This window comes from Camponotus floridanus, unplaced genomic scaffold (genome assembly GCF_003227725.1).
Source record: "Camponotus floridanus strain SB8 unplaced genomic scaffold, Cflo_v7.5 scaffold4, whole genome shotgun sequence".
Lineage (NCBI taxonomy): Eukaryota > Metazoa > Arthropoda > Insecta > Hymenoptera > Formicidae > Camponotus > Camponotus floridanus.
In genome coordinates this window covers 1,978,358-2,001,262 of record NW_020229547.1, presented here as the reverse complement: position 1 = coordinate 2,001,262, position 22,905 = coordinate 1,978,358, and the positions used below count along the sequence as shown (strand labels likewise).

The window sequence follows — 22,905 nt, the reverse complement described above, 5'->3', positions numbered from 1 at the left end:
TTTTTTATCGATCAGCCGGCAGGAATGTTCTCTATCGAGCCGCCAGCAGGTAGAGACGACAATCGGCCGACAGCCGGTGATGAAGTTGATGCCCAGCACGCATGATCAGAGGGAGTGGTGACCTTCCGCGTCCTCAGAACGTCAGTCTATCGCAAATCGCCGGGAAGTTTGCTTCGTTGTCAGCCGTCTGCCATCGCTGTTGACTTCTTCAAGGAATCGTCGTTGAGCTTTTTGCTTTTACCAGACAAACGAAACAAAGGTAACCGTTCATAAATCCTCGTGTAACTCTGCCCTCGCCGGTATTGATTTTTTTCCTTCACGCGACTCCCTTTATTCCGAAATGGCCGGATTTTCGACGAGCGAGTCGCTCAAGGTCTCTCGGAATTTTCAGAGGGGGAATTGACGAGCAACGTAATTTTGGCACGTAGGTTCGTCTGAAGGGATAGCTTCACAATGTCTGTCCTTTTGTTACATGTGCGTGAAATAATATTGATTTTAATATAAATTTAATTGATAATGTTGACGTTTCTCTTTAGCAATCTGATTTTCAGATTATAATGTAGGTGCGGAACACAAGTTAGGAAATAAAAAAATTCAGAATATTTCATTTAGGATTATAATAGTTTTTTGTGACGCACTTTAAAGATTGAAAAAAATAATGTTCCTCTATAATTATATATTCCTATAATTTTTTCTCGTCATATATATAACTCTTTAAGAATATTGATCAAGGCTTTTATCTTCGTCTACCTTATCACATTATGTTATACAAATATTTTACAAAGATATAGCCATTAACCATTATATAATATTGATTTGCATCACATGTAACTTTTAGGAAAGATAAAAATTGAATCACGCGTTAACGCTTGCAAATTCTCTCCGGTTTTATTGATAGTCAACAGGCTAATAGATGACAGGTATAAATTGAAATAGTTGAGCTCCGAGAGTCGATTATAAATAAATTTCTTAATTTTATTTGTAAAAGAAAAATAATCTTAATTCATGCATATAAAACATGTTCAGTAAATCATGTGACATAACCAGTTGATTTTTCTCCTGAAAAAAAAAGTAAATAAATTTTTTCATTGCTCAGTTTTTTCGAAGAAATTGTTCCTCGATAAACATATAAGGCCGATATTATATTTGTCGTACGACAAATTTTTTAAATGTATTACTTGGCTGCAGAATAAAAAGTTTCTAAAGATTCAAAAAATCCCGCGACTAATCAATATACTTAAAAAATTTATCGTAAGACGAATGTAATATCGGCCTAGACTGTTATCATATTTGTCGTACGACAAATTTTTTAAGCACATTGATTGGCTGTGGGATAATAATTTTTTTCTTTATCAATTTATTAATTCGATAATTTTTTTAATCTTTGGTAATTTTTTATCCCGCAGCCAATCAATGTGCTTAAAAAATTTGTCATACGATAAATGTAATATTAGCCTAGACTGTTATCACATTTGTCGTACGACAAACTTTTTAAGCATATTGATTGGCTGCGGGATAGAAATTTAAGTCTCTAGATATTTTCTATTTTATAGCTAGTCAATACTTAAAAATCAACACTAAATTAAATACTAATCAACACTTAAAAAAATTTGTCGTATAACGACAAATGTAATACTAGATTAATTCAGGATTCTATGGAATCTAAGGTCTCGTAACGAGCATGTCGGGAATACGATTCTTGTTTTAATGTCCTTGAGACCATTATTTTATCGCGCGATACTATAGCCGTGTAACGCGATCTAAATTAAAAAATAAATGATAAAGAGAGAATGAAAAAAATATACTATTTGCTCGAAAGAAAATGACCGATAAGAACGAGTCTATTTTTATCCATTTTCATAAGTCTCTTCAATTTCCTTTCTTCTCATATTTTCCTTTCATTTATTGAGCATTATTGTTTTCTGAGCTGATAGTATATATTACTTCAATTGAAATTCGTTCATTGCCAGTTTCAATGCTTAAGTCGTTGTCAGCGAACAGTAACGACATTCGAATATCGAGGCCAATAAATAGATGCAAATAGATGCAAATAGACCATATATGCAAGAGAAATAAATCCCTATGTGAATTCGAAATATTTCTCAAGGATTTTTGTAGAAAAAAATTAACCTCTCATTATTTTTAAGAATTACTTTATAAAAATATAAGCCTTATAAGCCCTTTTTTCTGCATATATTATGTCACGCGTCGTGACATAATATTGATAACGTAGTATGTATAGATATATATTTTTATTTGATCATAGTGAATGAAATCATGCGTAGAAGGTTAAGCTCGAAACTGCGCTGCTATCAGCTGATTACTTGCGTGGGCACATATTCACGCATGCTCTGTAGTGAATGGAATCAAGATGAACTCGTCGAGAAGAATGAATTCATCGACTATTAGTCGTATAAATGTTGTAAAATATATCGCAAATTATTCAAAATACTTTAAATAATATGCAAAACATTGGGACTGAAGAGATTTTCCTAATGTCATCTTTCTCACAGAAAAAATAGACAAAAACTAATTAATTAATCTAACATCCTCTGTTATTATGAAATTTCGGTCATAGTAGACATTCTAGATTCTCTCGAGTTTTTCACATAAGTTTTTACAAAAACTTAAATATTATGTATGCAGAAAATAATATAATTGTAGATTTATTTTAACATTTTGCAGTAATTTGAATAATTAACTTCTATGACGTAAGAACATATGCAAATACTATGTCTATCTAACTACTTATGTGTCATGCATCCAGGAAAAAGGAGGTAATAATAATTCTTAAAAATGTTTAGAAATTATTATCTTATAATAAAGAGTTAATTATCAAGCTTATGTGCATCAGGGTATTTCTTGCCAAAAATCATCCTTATATATACATATGCGATAAATATTTGTGAAACACAAATAGAAGATGCTTTAGAATTTTTTTCGGCCACTTTGAAGCACATGATTTTGATAATCGCATTATCTCATAATTCCCCTTTTAGTTTAATTATAATGTTATCTCAAATAAATTAAATATTTGCTGCATAACAATGAGACAAGCTTAAAACAATCTAGAAGAAATTGTTAGAAAATATTATTTTTGAAGCTCTTTAATTGATATAGAATTGACCAGGTTGAGAGCAAATTTTTTGGAATTTCATTCTCTGCATATATATTTTCATGTGTATCACATTTTGTATAACAAATTTTGCGACAATCCACGTCTTTATTGAAACTCCACCGACATATTTGGGGTATTTATTTCCATCGTACGTACCTTTCCAGAGAGATTCATCTTGAATACAAATAAATTTCCAGACAAAATCGAAACAATTTCACGCCACTTCCCTGATCGATCTCTTCTTTCGCGGGGCATTATTTCGAAAAGACGCGATCCTCTCCATCCCGGATGATCCTATTTTCGGATCCCGGACAGCGATCCCGAAAGATCGATGTTCGCGCGAGCTTCTCGTGTGCACTGGCACCGTCGCCGATTGCCCGATGCGTCGCATCCTCGGCTTCCCACTCCGTCAGCGTATCATCCGGTCGTCGTCGACGATGCCACGCACCTCGTCGCGCCTCGTCGGCGACGCCGGACAGTCACATTCGCGCGCGATCATCACAGTCGGGTGGAGTTTTCGCGACGTCGTCGTTACAAGTGCATCGTCACTAATCTCCTTTTCCCGTTTTCTCTTTACGCAGCCCGCCAAAATGGTCTGGATCACCGTCGACGATCAGGTATACATCGGTCCCCTCCCGACTGATCTCTCTCCTCAAGAGTGTGATTTGCAATGATTCTCTTAATTGAGAGACCAATGTAATTTCGATGATAAAAATATATGTAATGTTGGAAACACGATGGCGACAATCGTACATGCATTTTTCACCGACGCGATGCATTTAATTCATCGAAATTGCAACGGTCTCGATGCGTTTTTTTTTTTGTTTTTATCGTTGCTTTAATTTTTATTTTTCATTTGCGCATGCACACACGCTATGTATGTACAGATTAGCAAATCCGTTCGCGTTTTGAAAATTCTTTCCTTGCTACAAAAAATGCAAGATAAATAATATAAAACTGTAAAATAAATAATATAAAAAAAATAATGATAGAGATAATATAAAATATAGAAGTATAATATATAATAATATAGGTAGAATAATATAAAAAAAAGAAATGCGCACGCAAGTCGTGAGATCTACATTATGTCTATTCATCATTGTTGTGATTTAGATCTTTGACGGAAGAGAAATGTAAAAACGCGCGCTAAGCATAATAATTTCACGCGCGGAAATTAATCGGCGACATTGATCTCTAAATTAATTTTTTTTCGCTCTAGTATAAGATATGAATACGCATGTATTCGAAGCGCGGAAGTGTTGTGTTATGAATTTTCCTTGTTTGCGATGTTTTGTGCGCGATAATCTTCAGTTTTGTGTTGAAAAATGATCTTCCTTTCTTCTGCCGCAATATTATCAGTTTCTTCAGATTATCATTAAAAGATCGTTTAACTGCGCGAAGAAGCTCTTAAAATATCCGTGTCTTTATATAGAAAAGGTAAGATTCGCGATTGTACGAGGCACGTTTGCTTTATTCCTGCGACAAAGATTTACCTCGATAGATTTACAGATACATTTTCTTTAAAAAGAATTTCTTGCTTATAGATGCTTAATAGTTTGCATTTCGGTGTGAAAAATATAGATTGTTTTTATTTTCACGTAGACGTAGAAAATGTGTTTTTATTGATAGAAATACTAATGTGTTATAGGCATAAATAATCAATTCTGTTTTATAATATTTTTTATTTTTTTATAATGCTTTTTGCTTAATTATTATTTTCGCAATATAATATTATTATTTGCATTTCCCTTATCGTTTTGTTAAATACATTACAGTGATACTAATATTATAATCTCATGATGTGTTAAATAATTGAAATATTTACTTGCATGATATTTTTTGTGACACACGTAAGATTTGATTGTAACGTTATTACGACGACGTTATATGAGTCAGTTTTGTGTGTTGCAATCGTAATTAATGTCGTTTACAATGCAACACTTCGCACATTCAAGTGCACATTTGTGTGATATTAAAAATGTTTCGACCATAGCAAACGCGGTGTAGAATTATGTTACCTTGCTAATAATAAGCGTCTCCTCGGGATATATACGATAAAGAAATAAGCAAATAGAAGTGTATATATGTATATATCATGATAAATTTGTCGTTTTTAACATGTTTCTTTTTAACTTTCCGTAGATACTTCGAGTTTCTTGAGACAATTTAGCAACTTTGCATCTCTGTATGATAGAGATGATGATGATGAGACATTTATAATGTAACATAATATATGCTATTCTTTGTTATGTCAGTCAAATTATTCGCCTTTTATCTTATATGCGATAGCGAGAAGCTTATATTGTTAGACTTCACAGAAATTAAATCTTGATGTAACAGTTATCATATATTTAAGACACATATTCTAGCACTGATAGACGTACGAAAAATAATTATTATCATATCGCGTAATTACAATTTGCATTTTAAACATCGAATATATTCTTTGAATTTTCTCTAAGATCCGTGTCAAGAACGAAAGATATATATAATCACGAAATAATGAAAGAAACACTGGTAAAGATACAAATATTTGTGAAGCTTTTCTTACATACAAATCTTTTAATTTGAGCTTAAAAAATTTAAAGTTTATGGATTTACTATTAAATTCCTAATTATGAAATATGAACAAATCTCATCATATGAACAAATCAAAGAATATTATAAACGTTTATATTTAAAATAAAATACGAATATTGTGTAACTCTTGCACAAAGTATCTTACTGTACATTCAATTATTACATCCTACGAAACGCTTCTATTCTTGTCGATGCAGTTCTATCTTCGCGTAGACACAGTACTACGTAATAAGAAATATATTTTCACTGTGTATATCCGATTTATGGGATGGAATAATTAATAATGTTAACGCGATGAACGCAAGAAAGTTTTAAAAAATTTGCCTCTCTTTCCAAATGTTGTGTTTTTGACAGTGAATTTTTTTATGCATGAAATTTATATAATTGATAAGTTAAAATTATTAATATATGTTGTTTCTTTTTATTTTTAACATGTGAATATAAATTTAATTTGCATTCTTTAGTTCAGTTGCACATTTATTCACAATCTAATACTTATATGGATACGCATACTTGTTAGTATGTGTCTAGAAAAGCCTTGTAATTAAAGCCTAACAGATTAATTTTGTAATCTATCTTTTTCAATTTGAGAACTTTTTCTGATTTTCTAAAATTTCCGCAGATGGCCGGCAAGCCAAATACTCAAGCGTTATACGCTCAAAGTCAACTGGATCATATGTGCGCCCTGGACATCGACAGTCGAGTGTCCTTCGTCCGTTTATCCGGTATTATCTGCACGATTGGTCCCGCATCCCGATCCGTGGAGACCTTGGAGAAGATGATCGAGACGGGAATGAATATCGCCCGATTGAACTTCTCTCATGGATCCCACGAATATCATGCCGAGACCATCGCTAATGTTCGCCAAGCGCAAAAGAATCTGACTGCCCGTGCTGGCATCAACATCCCCGTCGCCGTCGCTCTTGATACGAAGGGTCCCGAAATTCGTACCGGTCTCCTTGAAGGCGTACGTGACTATGTTTATATGTACATATATTAAAAGAGAAATTTAAGTAACGAAAATATTTTCAATTTAAAACTCGATAGGGCGGCTCGGCTGAAGTGGAATTAGTTAAGGGTCAAACTTTTAAACTGTCCACCGACAAGGCGTACTTGGAGAAGGGAAACGCACAAGTTGTTTACGTCGATTACGAAAATATTTCGAAGGTATTGAAAACAGGAAATCGCGTGTACGTTGATGATGGCTTGATCTCTCTTATCGTCTCTGCCGTTAGTAAGTTTCAAAAATTATTATCATACAATTTTATCTTTTTTCGGGAAAATAATGTTTTAAATATATAATTTAATTTAATAATTAAATATTTAATTTCATTATACATAAAAATTGTAATATAGAGAAAATGATTTTGCGACATGAATGTTAAATATTTTGCATTTAAATATGCGCGATATTGGTTTTGGAAACAATATGTTTGAACAAATTTAGAATCTATGAATGCAAATATAAAAATTAATACAAAATAATACAATATATAATACAATATAAAATTTTGAAATTATAATTATGTCGCAGAATGTAATATTCGAATGCTATTTATTTATATATTTGTAAATACATAAAAAAATACGTTTATTTTTTTTTAGTTTAAAGCTACAATTTTGATGTGCTCTATTTTTATATAATGTATTGCTAATAAATATTAATGCAATCTTAAGAAATATTAGAAAGATTGCTCACGTAATATCTTTTGTTTCTTAGGTCCTAATTTAATCTCGACCACCGTTGAAAACGGCGGTATGTTAGGTTCCCGCAAAGGTGTGAATTTGCCAGGAGTTCCGGTGGATCTACCGGCAGTGTCAGAAAAAGATAAATCCGATCTTCAGTTCGGTGTCGAACAGGAAGTTGACATGATATTTGCCTCTTTCATTCGAAACGCCGCCGCCTTAACCGAAATCCGTGGCATTCTTGGCGAGAAGGGCAAAAATATCAAAATCATATCGAAGATTGAGAATCAACAGGGTATGACAAATTTGGATGAAATTATCGATGCGTCTGACGGTATAATGGTGGCGCGTGGTGATCTTGGAATAGAAATACCTCCGCAGAAAGTGTTTCTAGCGCAGAAGTCTATGATCAGCAGATGTAACAAAGTCGGAAAGCCGGTGATTTGCGCCACGCAGATGCTGGAATCCATGGTGAAAAAGCCACGCGCCACAAGAGCCGAAACGTCGGATGTTGCTAATGCTATTCTCGACGGTGCTGACTGCGTAATGCTATCAGGTAATTCATTTTGATACATCGATATTCAAAAATTTAGGGAACGAAACAAAGAATGAAAAGAGAAATATCCTAATGTTATCTCTTTCTCATTACATTTCATTCTTTATCTACGTAATACTTTTAAAGATATAAAAAGATGGCTTATAAACTTGTAATTGCTTTTAGGTGAAACCGCAAAAGGAGATTATCCCTTGGAATGTGTTCATACTATGGCCAACATTTGTAAAGAAGCCGAGGCTGCTATTTGGCAAACTCAAATCTTTCATGATCTGTCGAGCAAAGCTTTGCCGCCTATTGACGCTACTCATGCTGTCGCTATTGCCTCCGTGGAAGCATCCGTTAAATGTTTGGCTAGTGCCATCATCGTTATCACAACATCTGGTCGATCCGCACATCTGATTGCGAAGTATAGACCTCGCTGTCCCATTATTGCAGTTACTAGATTCCATCAGGTTGCTCGACAAGCGCATTTGTATCGCGGAATATTACCATTGTACTATGAAGGTATAATATCAATACTTAATCTTATAGAGAAAAATAGAATTGTGATTTATTTTATTGTTATTAGAAAATATAGTACTTTATGTGTGAATACATTATATGAATTTCTGTTATACAGAAACGCCATTGGCCGATTGGGTGAAAGATGTGGATGTACGTGTACAATTTGGATTGAACTTTGGCAAAAGTCGTGGTTTCATAAAAACTGGCGATTCTGTAGTAGTCGTGACGGGATGGCGACAGGGCTCAGGCTTCACGAATACGCTTCGTATCGTGTACGTAGAACGAGAATTAATTAGAGAAGAGCCTGCATGCACTGTTTACAGTGACACCGATTCCTACCAAGATCTCTTTTGAATGTTGCATGAGAGACCCTTATCTTAGCGCCTTTCTTTTTATTATCTTTGTTTTGTTCCAAATAGAGTAATATACAAAATATATTTATCAAATTAACACTGCAGATCATGCAAAAATGTATTAATGCAAAGTTTCCATTTAAGCTAAACGTTTAAGCTTAACATAAATATGTTTTATACACAATAAAAAAATTATATATATAAAACATATACTTTTGATTTATTATATTTGAATTTATTTATTCAAAAGAATTTCGGATTAAGATTAGAGAAAAGATTCTAATATTATCTATGTTTCAGTATTGTCTTCTTAAATACTTAGTTTGCAAAACCAAGATTCAAGTATAGTTATTCCTGCTTAATATCCCTTCTAATATTAATTACGATGATATTTTTAGCAATTAATTATTGATATTAATCAATTTTCCTTCTATTTTTAGGAATGTCGATTAAACTCGCACTATTGGACTGGCATAGGAAACACGGTCTTTATGAAGATGTAGATGTAATACTAAAGATTACCGCGAACATATATACATAATTATATCATATTGTCACGAGTTCCAGTAAATACAGTTATATGAGACTAATTTTATTAGCATAAACCCAGTATTATTTTATTATTGAGTAATATACAAATGCATATAGAGAAATAAAAGTTGCATACATAAGATGTATACAGATATTATGTAAGTGAAACAATGATCTAAAGACATGATATAAAGACAAATAACTTTGGATTATTAAATTAAAACAGCTTGTCGAGTGTTACAACTTTGTGTGTTCCTGTATAAATAAATAAAGACATTTATTTTACAGTAATGAATGTCAATTGAAAGTTTAAATCATACAAGTTAACATTTGAATACATTATAGGTTTGTTTTTTATTCCTGCACTGCTGCACTAGTGCAATTAGTTAGAGTGAAAGAAAGTATGTTTGTCTCTTTCTAACTTATTGCACTAGTGCAGCAGTGCAGGAATAAAAAACAGACCCTATGTCTTTATCTAAAAGATTGTGGGTAAAATCTTTTAAATTTAAAATACGTATTCAAGTATAAAATATTTTCTGGTGGATGGACAACATCCTCCAAGTATTCTTCAGGTATTATCAATACTGATGATAATAATTGGGTAAACTGATGAGTATAAACATATATTTGTAATACTAATATTATCTTTGAAAATTTTAATAGTTCCATAATTTTATTTTGCATTATATGATACTACTAGAAATCATAACTTTTAATAATTGACAATACTTAGCATGCATTAATATGACATTTTAATGGCTAAATTAAAAGATTATTATTTTATATACTTGCATAATAAAAATAATTACAATATTAGATACATATAACATATAAAACAATAACAATATTAGATATATATGAAAAAATATTGTTTAACTAATATTCAAATTTATAATTATATTTAAAATGTGATAAAAATACAGAACAAAGCTAATTGTGTCAGCGAAACTTATTAACAATCATCGAATACTTGTTTGATCATTATCTTGAATTATGCTCATATATAAAATCCAATTCTTATATCTCAAGAAATAGCTATATAAGTATACATTATATATGTGTGTGTGTGTGCGTGTGTGCGCGTGTGTGTGGGGGGGCGTGTAGTAATAGTATAGCAATAATACATTAATTACGAATTTTTTTAATATTATACATTACTTTTTATTTATTATTTGTTTAGATTTTTATAATATTGGTAAAGAAAAATGCAGGGAAAATAAATTTAATATGATATCATTTCTCTATCGTATCTACGCAAACAGGCGGTATCAATAATAGTAATTTAATAGTATATCATCAACATTATTTATTATAGTAGTTTAATAGTGTATCGTCAACATTATTTATTATATGACGATGCAAAACACACAGCGTGTCGTATACATTGCAGAAAGACAAGTAACATACAATTACTGTTTCTATTTATAAAAAGACTAAAAATAGAAAGTATAGATTTAAACTGAAATTTTCAATACTCTACGAAGAATCGTCAAGTAAGGAAGACGTCTGAAATTGAAATATCTTATGACACGTTAAAAAAAATTAGCATAACAGAGAGATATAATTAATTTTTAAAACTTATAAATTTAATTAATTATTTAATTATTAGTAATAAATTTTCGATTGCAATTAGAAAAATTGATTGATTTTCAGTTATAAGTTTTAATAATATATATTATTAAATTTAATTGCGGTAACAAATTCGCGATTTCAAATAACAAATAAAATTGAATTCTTTTTCCGAAAAATCTCAGTTCAAATAAATAATAATATTGCTCCTTAAAAAGTTCAAATAAAATAGCTAATATATGATATTAATTGTCATTGGATTAAGATTTTTAGGAAGTTCAAAGCATGAGGATGATTTGATATGAGGATCAAAGCATCGTACATTCCTATTATCCGTATTTTTGCGCAACGGTTACGTTCTTTTTGGTTGCAAGGATTTTAATCCTTTATGAGATGCATCAATTCGTGTGAAAATTAATATCAAACATTATAAATAATTGTACGATAAATAGAAATGTGTGTGTATGAATTATTGCAATTTAGAAGATCTATAAGGTTTGTTTATTAAATATTTTTTTCTTGTGTGAAATACACATAATATATAACATTTTTTCAATTTGAATATGATTTGCTCAAAAGTTAAAATCGCAGGAATTATTGTGATTCAATTGAACTTTTTAAAAATATAATTTTATTTTTTTGCACGAAGTATATCGAGTTTAAATGCATACAATAATATAATATGAACTAGCGCTACGTCACAATAATAATTGTGTATATTGTATTGATGTATTGTGAGACAATATCTCGAACAGAGGAAAAATACCCGGGTCTTATTAGAACTCTGATCTTCTTAGCTGGCAACCTTTTACTGACAATCAGACGAAAGAGTAAGTAAACTTTTGCAAATGTACTTTGCTTTGTAGCTGAAATATATCTCTAATTTGGTCATATTTCTCAATCCAATAATCATTATGAATGATATTTATTGATTAGAAAATTATGTAAGTAACTGAATTGGAAATCAAATCCGAAATCTTTCGCTTTACAGGCAATCATTTTTACAATATCTATTTAAACAGCACACTTTATTCCTCTTTTAACACAATAATATAATATACAACTTCAAAAAAGTGTTGGAATTTCGCTTAATGAGTAGTTCCGAGTACCACAAAGAAATCCGGATAATTATCGATATACATATATAACTATGAATATAATGTGAAATTCCAGAATTTCTGCAAAAATTTCAATACTCATCTCTCCTTGCATGAAATGATAATTTTCATTTAGATTTTAGAATATATGATAGTTTTCAGAAGAATATTTTTTTAAAAAAAGCAGCTGATATAAAAATCAATAATACAAAGAAATATTAAGAAAATGACCATAATTTAGGTCGGATAGTGACAATTTAATATTTTTACACAATAATGAACTCTAAAGGAAAAAAGAATATTAAATTGAATATTAATTATTTTATTATTTGAATTTTATTATTTTGTTTATCTGAGAAAAAATTAATGATGATTATTTAAGACTATTAACTTAATCATTTAAGACTACTAACTCTAAGAATATTAAGTTAAGATTGAGAGTTTTAAAATCTTATTAGAATTATTTATTCTAAAATTTATGTGTGTGGATCGTTTATTTTGAGAATGATATAAAAGAAATAATTCGGTTTCTAAATATTTTGCAAAAATTAATTTATTATATTAATTATATATATAATTATATATAATTATATTAATATATATATACATATATATATATATATATACATATATATATATATATATATTTATTTATTTATTACTATAAATAATAAATAATAATAAATTAATATACAAATAATTTGAATGTGATTTTGATTCTTGAGGAAGAGAAGGATAATATGATTTGATTGTGAGTATTGTTGATGACATTATTAAAGTTGTTTGATCAATGAGTCAAATTGAAAATGCTGATTTGCATACGCAAATATATGTATAATGGAACAAATTCGATTAACTGTGTGTGTGTGTCATATACGAATTAGTTCAATGAACGCGATTGGCACGCGTTCTTACGTGTTATTTTCTAGTGGTCTAATAATATAATCGAAAATTAATTAAAAAACACAATATAACCGTAAAAAATACGATTTCGGACATTTATCTAATATTGTCAAATCATTTTCGTTTATCGCGCAAGCTAATAAAATTCATTAATTACGATGATAAAGACGCGCAAAGTAACCGCTTGTTATATCTGTCGGTGTAATAAATCTGAAAACGAGTTTTATACATTTGTAAGTCTTTTTGCCAGCACGCATGATCAGAATCATTATGGACTGATGACCTTCCATGCCCTCAAAATACCAGTTTATCACAGATCGTCAGAGAGTTTGCTTCGTTGTCAGTCGCCTGCTAATGCTGTTGGTTTCACGGAATCGCTGTTAATTTTTCTTGTTTTACTAGGCAAATAAAATAAAGGTAATTATTTATTCATTCTTATAATTTTTTCTCACAAGGAAAGGATCGGAAGTATTCCTTTCCTTGTGAGAAGGTGATTTTGATAATCATACATCGTAGTATAGATCAAAATAAGAGATGCGTATTTTCTTATACGTACCTGTTAAGAGAGTGAAACACTCTTTAAAAAAAATTGTTTTTTATATTTCTAAACGAATACCATCGAAACGGTAAAAGATATAAAAAAAGCTTTGTGATTTTTAACAGTACTTTAAAATAATATAATCAGATGTTTCGCAAATGTCATATTTTTTAAATCTCCTTTTTTTTCGCTGTTTTTAAAAAAATTTTTAAATTTCTCTTATAGCAAAACTTAAGCATATTTAACACTATTCAATCATATATGATAAGACTATATTTTGAGGAAACTCATTTTTTAAAAATCAACTAGAAATATCTATATATAAGCGCGCCTCATTTATATTCACTTCATGGCACTCATCATTCATGACAACAGTTTTTTCTTTACAACTTCACATAAATAGACATAAGATATCAACAAATAATTTATTATATGTATATTAAAATTTTCTTATTATATATTTATTTATTATAGCAATATTATATTAGTAATAGTGTATATTACAAAAAATAATTTATTTTTATGAGAAAAAATAATTTATTTTCATCTATTAAACATAAAACTAGTCGAACAAAGAATAGTATTTTCGATGAGATATCCAAGATTAGATAAGAATTTGTTATCAGTGTAATGAACATAAATTGATACGTTTATATAATCGTGAAAATGAAGTGACATTGACAGTAATATAATTTTAATAGGCCATAATATAATTTTATTTATAATTACGTGCAACAGAACACACATATATGCATTATAAAAGTATCCCTTGTTGTGAATTAAAGTAATAGTTTAATATACGGGTCACGATTCAGTGCAAATAAATTTACATATGTTAAACATATATTAATTTTTAAACAATTTTATTGTTATTCATGCTTTTACTTATGCTTGTTTTAAAATTTAATTGTCTTCTTATTAAATTATATCATTTAATTATCTTCTTATTAAATTATTTCATTTAATTATCTTCTTATTTAATTATATCATAAGTTCTTCTAAAGGTTAAAGTAATGCCATCTGATATCATATTGATATCACATTGACGTCAAATTGACCAAAACATGACGTAAATTTGACCATAATATGACGTCAAATTAACTTTTATATTTTCTTTGGATTATATAATAGAAATATGCTATTTTTTATAAAACTTGGAAAATACTTGTCGCTCGATGTCGATAAAATAATTAATCATTTTTCAATAGTTTCATTGAATTTATTTTAATGTATATGTTGATATATAGAATAATATTTAGTTTTCTAACTTATTTTTGAAAAAATACGTTTTCGAAATACAATCTTATCATTTATGGCTGTATTAAATATGCTTTAAGTTTTGCTATAAGAAAAATTGTACAATTTAAAAAAATTTTTTAAATTAGCGAAGAGCGAATTTCGAAGAAAAATGATATTTTTAAAAGATCTGATTGCTAAGGGATACTTTCAACTTTTTCTTATCAATAGTAATTTTCTGCTCTCTATCTTTTGAAACAGGATTTTCAACAAGTGACTCACAAAAATTCAAGATCTTCAAATTTTCGGGGATATATTGAATGATATTTTGACGTGTATTTTTTTTCTTTGTTTAAAGTAATATATATATATATATATATATATATATGTATATATATATATATATGTATATATATATATATATATATATATGTATATATAGCTCCATAATATGCTGTTTCTTTGTGTTATATACACATACTTATAGAATATTATCAATTTTATTTTCTATTATCAATATTGAGATTATAGTAATCTTCAGAGATTATAGTATACATGTGTAAATAGAGCACAAGTTACTAAATGAAAAGTTCACTTTATTTAAAATTAAAATATTCTGATGCACTTTAAAGATTAAAATGTTTCTCTCTCTCTCTCTCTCTCTCTCTCTCTCTCTCTCTCTCTCTCTCTCTCTCTCTTCCCCTCTTTCTCTGTATATTTACAATTTTCTTATCATTTATATAATTTTAAAAGTATCTTTTTATCAAAATTTTTTATATTATCAGATTATGTTATACAAATACTCTGTAAAGAGATATAATCCATTAGCCATTACATAATATTAATCTATATCATATGTGACTTTTAAAAAAGAGAAAAATTGAATTGCATAAATGATGATTAAAAATTTTCTTTAGTTTTATTGAGAGCCAACAACTAATAAGTGATAGATATAAAGTGAAATAAATTAAAAGTTGTATCATGTAAGAGTTGATTACTTACGCACTCGATTTACGTACTCACATGCATGTTTATAAATAGAATCAAGATTAAAAATGTATCATCATGAACTGATAATCATGTAAATATTGTAAAATATTATAAAATGTATTGCCAGAGTTCTTCAAATATTTTCAATAACTAGCAATACATTGATTTATAAAAGTCCAGTATGTAATTGTTTAGTACTATTTTTTTCACAGAAAACAGAGAATAATTAATCAATTAATTCTGAATTAATTTATCTTGTAATTACTATGAAATTCCGGCAATATCGAATAAAAATATATTGTAGTTATAGTAAACACACATTCGTCACATTTTTTCGAGTTTGTCATTGCAAAAACTCAAACAGAGTGAAATATAATAATAGATTTATTTTAACATTAATAATTCATACGAAAAATCATTTGATTAATTATTCCAAATGACGTAAGAACATATGCGCATCTAATTATTATGTACTTATACCTGTGCTATACATCCGGAATAATACTTAGAAATGCTCAAGAATTCTATTAGATTAGAAGTCAGCTATTGATTGAATACTCTTGCATGTGATAAACGTTAAAGTGTAGAACAAACACAAAATATTTTGCTAGAATGCAATTTCTTGAAATGTATTTTGCATAATACTATTGCAATCATAACGACAGCAATTACTAGTGCAAACAAATGCTCTTAAAATATATGATTTTAACAAATGTTTCAGTACATATGTATAATATCATTTAGTTTAATTAAAATTTAAAATAAATATTAAAATATCTTAAATAAGTTTAATCTGTTTACTTTAATGTGTAAAGTGTAAAACATTGAACGATCTAAAATGATTAGAAATAATCATTATCATAGAAATAATATTAGAAATAATTTTTGGAAAAATTCTTCAATTTTAAAATGGTATAATAAGAGTATGCTTCTTCATAAATTTATTTTAAATGCCATTCTCTGAACTCTGTAATATGTTCTGTATAATAAATTCTGCGATAATACATATCTTTATTGAATCATTGGTATAATTGGTACTTATCTACACTATGCAATTTCCCAGAAAAATCTATCTCCGATTTAAACATAAATTCTAAACAGTTTTTCTATTTTTTTGAAAAAATGAGATTTTTTCCATTTGGCGAATAATCTTATCTTTTTGGATTCCAAACAGCACCAAAAGAGTCATATTCGCATGAGTTTCTTTTATATATTGGCATCCTTTAAAATTGTCCGGAAAATGTATCAGATTCTCATTGCGTCAGCATTTACGGTTGATGTCAACGACATATTTCCGGTTAGCGATATCGAATAATCGTACACATTCGTACGCGATGATTACTAGGCGTTTTTGCAACATTATTGTCGCAAACATATCGTTAAACTAATCTCATTCTTTCCCTTTTTTTTACATAGCCTGCCAAAATGATTTGGATCACCATCGATCATCATCGATCAGGTATATCGTCTCATCAATTGCGATCGGTCTTCCTCTTTTGCCGAGAATTTCGCTAAAAAGTGCGACTTGCAGTGATTCTTAATTGAGGAATCAATATAATCTTGATGTGAACTTGATTTCTCGGCGCAAGAATGCCTTCTGATACATACATAAAATATTAAAATCATTTATATGTACAATATTTCTGCAAGTATGATGCATTTAATTTGAAATTACATTGGCTTCGATATGTGATTTTTTTCGTTTTTGTGACTTAGTATATTTAATTATTCTATTTCTCCATAAAACATGTCTATGTCGATACAATTTTATATTCGTACAGTCCAATAGTACTTTAGAATAAAAAGTATATATTTTTTAAGAAGTATATATTTTGTATATTCGTGGGAATGATCAAAAATTAACTCTGTGATATACAAAATTGTTTTAAAGGATTAATGCGGATTTTCCAAATGTACTTGTTCTATTTTTTAGTAAATTTTGTTTATTCATGTGAAATTTGTAACTGACACTTTAAAATTGTTAGTATAATTGTATATATTAATCTTTTAATGAATTATTAATAAATTATTAATAAATAAATAACTTATAAATAAATTATTAATATATTATTTATTTTTACTTTAATGCGTAAATTTTATTGTACGTTCTATAATTCATACACTTATACATCTACTCACAATCTGTGTACGATTTATGTAGGAAAACGTATACTTATGTATTTAGATACAAAATCGTCTAATTAAAACCTAATCAATTAATTGTCTAATCTATCTTTCTCAATTTGCGAGCTTTTTCTGATTTTTTTCAAATTTCCGTAGATGACTTGCAAGCCGAATACTCAGACGTTATGCGCTCAAAATCAACTGGATCACATGTGCGCCTTGGACACCGACAGTCGAGTGTCCTTCATCCGTTTATCTGGTATCATCTGCACGATCGGTCCCGCATCCAGATCCGTAGAAATGCTGGAGAAGATGATCGAGACGGGAATGAATATCGTTCGGTTAAACTTCTCTCATGGATCTCATGAATATCATGCAAAGACCATCGTTAATGTTCGTCAGGCGCAAAAAAATTTGACTGCTCGTGCTGGCATGTACATTCCCGTTGCTATCGCCATCGATACGACGGGTTCTGAAATTCGTACCGGTCTTCTTGAAGGCGTACGTTGATTATACATACATATATTTTAAAAATGAAAATAAAGAAATGAAGGTAATATATTTTAAAAGTCTTATTATTGTCACAATAGGGCGACTCGGCCGAAGTGGAATTGGTCAAGGGTCAGACTTTTAAACTGTCAACCGACGAGGCATACATGAAGAAAGGAAATGCACAGGTTGTTTATATTAGTTACAAGAACATCTCGAAGGTATTAAAAATAGGAACACGCATATTTGTGGATGACGGCTTAATCTCCCTTATCGTTTCTGACATTAGTAAGTTTCAGAAATCATTGCAATTTTTTTAAAGAAATAGCGTATTTTTAAAATTTAAAATATCTAAAAGTTTTAGTTCTATGAGCGACCAATGATATTTCGCAAATGTAAAAGAGTAAATAATTAGATATATAGTTTGTATTTAAACATAAATCATTTACTTCCAAATTAACATATTTTAACAATTTGGAAGATTATAAATTTAAATAAATACTAATAAAAAAATTAATACAGTATACATTTCAACAGAGTTTTGAGAATTATTATATCACTTGAAGTAAATATTTGTGTTTTTTATTTAATATTTTTAAAGCATAAAGTAGCATTGATTTTTTGAGTTTCAAACTACAATTTTAAAATGCTATTTTTTTTAATATATAATAAATATTAATTTGCAATTTAAGACATTATGAAGAATATTTGCATAATTCCTTTTGCTCCTTAGGTCCCGATCTAATCTCGACTACCGTTGAATACGGTGGTATGTTGGGTTCCCGTAAAGGAGTAAATTTGCCAGGAGTAGCGGTGGATCTTCCTACAGTGTCGGAGAAGGATAAATCTGATTTACAGTTCGGTATCGATCAAGAAATCGATATGATATTCGTCTCCTTCACCCGAAATGCCGCCGCGATAAGCGAGATCCGTAGTATCCTCGGCGAGAAGGGTAAAGGCATCAAGATTGTAGCGAAGATTGAGAATGAACAGGGTAGGACAAATCTCGACGAGATTATCGACGCGTCTGACGGTATAATGGTGGAGCGCGGTGATCTAGGGGTAGAAATACCCCCGCAGAAGGTGTTTCTAGCTCAGAAGGCTATGATCAGCAGATGCAACAAAGTCGGGAAGCCGGTGATTTGTGCCACGCAAATGCTGGAATCCATGGTGAAAAAACCACGTGCCACAAGAGCTGAAACATCGGATGTTGCTAATGCTATTCTTGACGGTGCTGACTGCGTTATGCTATCAGGTGATTTATTTTGATATATCGATATTCAAAAATTTAGGGGACAAAACAAAGAGTGAAAAAAGAAATAGTCTACAGATATTATATATAAGAGAAATATTCTAGAAATATTATATACAGGGTGGGGAAAAAGTATGGAAGCAAACAATTATTTCCGAAACTATTCATCTTCCAAAAAATTCTATGAATACTCATAGACAGTGTATCATATGACAACAGGTACAATTACATGTTATTAGTGGACGCAACTGAACGTCATGATGCGAAATCAGTAAGCAATGTCAATGTGCATACAAATTGTTTGTATCACAATTGTTTCGTAACTGAAAGTGTTTTTAAGGGAATGGGGCTCATATGCAGTGTTTTGTAAACGTTTCGACATCAGCTACAAGAATCTGTAACAAAAACTGACGAGTTCCATTTGAAATTTTTTACGTTATTTGTATGCAGCTCGTAAGAGTCATTTCAAGGTCATGCCGTCTATGCCACATAATACATCGTTTCATACCATAAAAATTATGTCTAAGACATTTTGTCGAAAAATGAATAGTTTCGGAAATAATTGTTTGCTTCCATACTTTTTCCCCACCCTGTATAACGCTATTTACATTTCTTTCTCGTTATATTTCATTCTTTATTTTTTATTTCATTCTGTTTAAAGCTACTTTTAAAGATATAAAAAAGAAGGTTTATAAACTTGCAATTGCATTTTCAGGTGAAACCGCAAAGGGAGACTACCCTTTGGAGTGTGTTCATACAATGGCCAACATTTGTAAAGAAGCGGAAGCCGCGATTTGGCAAACTCAGATCTTTCACGATCTATTGAGCAAAGTTGTGCCGCCTATTGACGCCGCCCACGCTGTTGCTATTGCCGCCGTGGAAATATCTGTTAAATGTTTGGCTAGTGCTATCATCGTTATCACAACATCCGGTCGATCCGCACATCTGATCTCGAAGTATAGACCTCGCTGCCCCATTATCGCGGTCACCAGGTTCTCTCAGGTCGCTCGACAAATGCATCTGTACCGCGGAATATTACCATTGTACTATGAAGGTATAATATTGATAACGAAGTAATTTTAAACAGTCATTTACCATAATGTTATATGGGAAAAAATAAAATTATATATCTCTCTTATATATGCATGACATTGAAAGGATAATTTTATTTTGAAAGAAAAAATTTATCATTATTAAATGCAGTACAATTTTATGTGTGTAATTATATATATTATATAAAATTCTATTATACAGGAGCGTCATTAGCCGATTGGATAAAGGACGTGGACACGCGTGTACAATATGGATTTAAGTTTGGAAAAAAACGTGGCTTCGTAAGAACTGGCGATTCGGTAATAGTTTTGACAGGCTGGCAAGAGGGCTCGGGCTTCACGAATACGCTTCGTGTAGTGTAAGTAGAAGATTTTGCACGTCCGATTTATAATGACATCGATTTCTATGGAAATCTCTTTTGAATATTTCATGAGAGATTCTTACTCTTTCTTTTGTCACGTCTATGTTGCGAATAATAATTATACGAAATATATTTGTCAAGCTCTAATATTATAAATTCATATATTACAATCATCACGGATAAATGATTTGAAGCATTTTAAACAATTATATGCAAAGTCTTTGTATTATATGCTATAATATATTTTATATGCATTAGAGCAATTTTGAGTAATTTGTAATATATATATATATATATATATATATTTGTAATATATATATATATATATATATATATATATATTTGTAATATATATATATATATATATATATATATATATATATATTTGTAATATATATATATATATATATCATTTTGAATTAAATATATTTTGAATTTTGAAATAAATATATACATCTCATTATCAGAATCGAGATAATTCTAATATTATTGTTTATGTTTCAATATATTGCCTTCTTAAATATTTAATTTATTAAGATTTAAGTATATTTTTACTTATATTTTTGGAAATAAAATGACTAATTATTTGTTTTAATCGATTTTCCTTTTATTTTTAGAACTGTCGACTAAACTGGCACTGTTGAACTGGGATATAGGAGACATAATCCTCTTATGAAGATATAAATGTAATGCGAAAAATCAAAAATATGTATGTACATAATTGCGTATTATCTTGTCACAAGTTATATCAGTAAATACAGTTATACGAGACTAATTTTATTAATATAAACCCAGTATTATCTTATTGTTGAGAAAACACAAACACATTCAAAAACAAAATACAAATGCATACGATATATACAGATGCTATTATATAAGCGGTACAATGATGTATATCATAATGAAAAGAAAAATATAACTAGGAGATTATCAATTTAAAACAACTTGTTGAGTGTTAAATCGTCGTTTTATGTAAAAATTTTTATGCAGAAATAGATAAAGACGTTTATTTTGCAATATTGATGGATGTTAATTATATAAATGGTAATATCAATCACATATGAGAGTATAATATATGAACATACCTCGTATCTTTAATCAATATTTGTAACCAAAATATAAAATTTTTAAATTTAAAAAATTATTTTTCCAATATATTATTACACACCATGGTAAACTGGTGAGACATAAAATATTTGATACTTGGAAACATGATTTTTTTTAATTTGAAGATTTTATTTTTTTGATGATTTTCTGGATGAGCAGTCGTAAATCATGTGCTGATGATAATAATCACATAGACTGGTGAATTTTTTAAAATATATATTTGTAATGTTAATATTAATTATGAAAATTTTAATAATTCAACATAATTTTATCTTGCATTATAATATTAAAAACACAATAATTTTCAAAGCTTTATTTTAAGGAAAGAATTAGTTTATTTTATTGTTCATATGTTATTAGTATATTATTATCAAATATATATTATTTATATAATTAAGAATACTTGTGGCATGTATTAACATAATATTTTAGTGGTCAAACTAAAAAATTATTTTTTTACATTTCATATCAATTGTAAATCATTTATCAATTTATAATAAAAAAATTGTGATTGAAAATAATTGATATTGTTTATCAATTTATAATTAATATTTATTGAAGTACACATTTGAATCTTTTTATTCCTTATGCGTTCTATGTATGGTAGAAACAATTAATAATAACATTATATGTATATATATTATATATATATATATATATATATATATATATATGAAAATATATATAAATAAATATATTATATATATATATATATATATATATATATATATATGAAAATATATATGAAAATATATATATGTATATGAAAAAATATTGCTTAAATAATTATAATTATTAATTATATTTACTTATCTTAAATGTACAGGTAAATAGAAAATTAAGTTTAATACAAGTTTA

At 29.0% G+C, this 22,905-nt stretch overlaps 2 protein-coding genes across 3 annotated transcripts; both read left to right on the top strand.

The window, feature by feature from the left end:
* The first annotated feature begins 33 nt into the window (after positions 1-33).
* LOC105253004 (pyruvate kinase-like) lies at positions 34-9,558 on the top strand. Of its 2 annotated transcripts, XM_011260732.3 has the most exons (8): positions 34-259; positions 3,700-3,735; positions 6,321-6,665; positions 6,746-6,932; positions 7,419-7,940; positions 8,106-8,444; positions 8,560-8,716; positions 9,238-9,558. In XM_011260732.3, the coding sequence occupies exons 2-8, from the start codon at positions 3,709-3,711 to the stop codon at positions 9,248-9,250; spliced, it is 1,590 nt and encodes a 529-aa protein (XP_011259034.1). In that variant the 5' UTR covers positions 34-259; positions 3,700-3,708; the 3' UTR covers positions 9,251-9,558. The 2 variants fall into 2 exon arrangements, with proteins under 2 accessions (XP_011259034.1, XP_011259035.1); XM_011260733.3 differs by lacking the exon at positions 3,700-3,735.
* Positions 9,559-13,131: 3,573 nt separating this feature from the next.
* LOC105253008 (pyruvate kinase-like) lies at positions 13,132-21,711 on the top strand. The gene is made up of 7 exons (XM_011260740.3): positions 13,132-13,314; positions 17,942-18,286; positions 18,376-18,562; positions 19,008-19,529; positions 20,242-20,580; positions 20,781-20,937; positions 21,558-21,711. The coding sequence occupies exons 2-7, from the start codon at positions 17,942-17,944 to the stop codon at positions 21,568-21,570; spliced, it is 1,563 nt and encodes a 520-aa protein (XP_011259042.1). The 5' UTR covers positions 13,132-13,314; the 3' UTR covers positions 21,571-21,711.
* The last annotated feature ends 1,194 nt before the right edge of the window (positions 21,712-22,905 follow it).

What these genes read in the sequence shown, in the direction of transcription:
- LOC105253004 (XM_011260732.3), top strand. Translation starts at nt 3,709, where the DNA reads ATGGTCTGGATCACCGTCGACGATCAG. An exon ending in TCTTATCGTCTCTGCCGTTA is followed by an intron (nt 6,933 to 7,418) that starts GTAAGTTTCAAA and finishes TTTGTTTCTTAG; the next exon opens with GTCCTAATTTAATCTCGACC. An exon ending in ATTACCATTGTACTATGAAG is followed by an intron (nt 8,445 to 8,559) that starts GTATAATATCAA and finishes TCTGTTATACAG; the next exon opens with AAACGCCATTGGCCGATTGG.
- LOC105253008 (XM_011260740.3), top strand. Translation starts at nt 17,942, where the DNA reads ATGACTTGCAAGCCGAATACTCAGACGTTATGCGCTCAAAATCAACTG. An exon ending in GTACCGGTCTTCTTGAAGGC is followed by an intron (nt 18,287 to 18,375) that starts GTACGTTGATTA and finishes TTGTCACAATAG; the next exon opens with GGCGACTCGGCCGAAGTGGA. An exon ending in ATTACCATTGTACTATGAAG is followed by an intron (nt 20,581 to 20,780) that starts GTATAATATTGA and finishes TCTATTATACAG; the next exon opens with GAGCGTCATTAGCCGATTGG.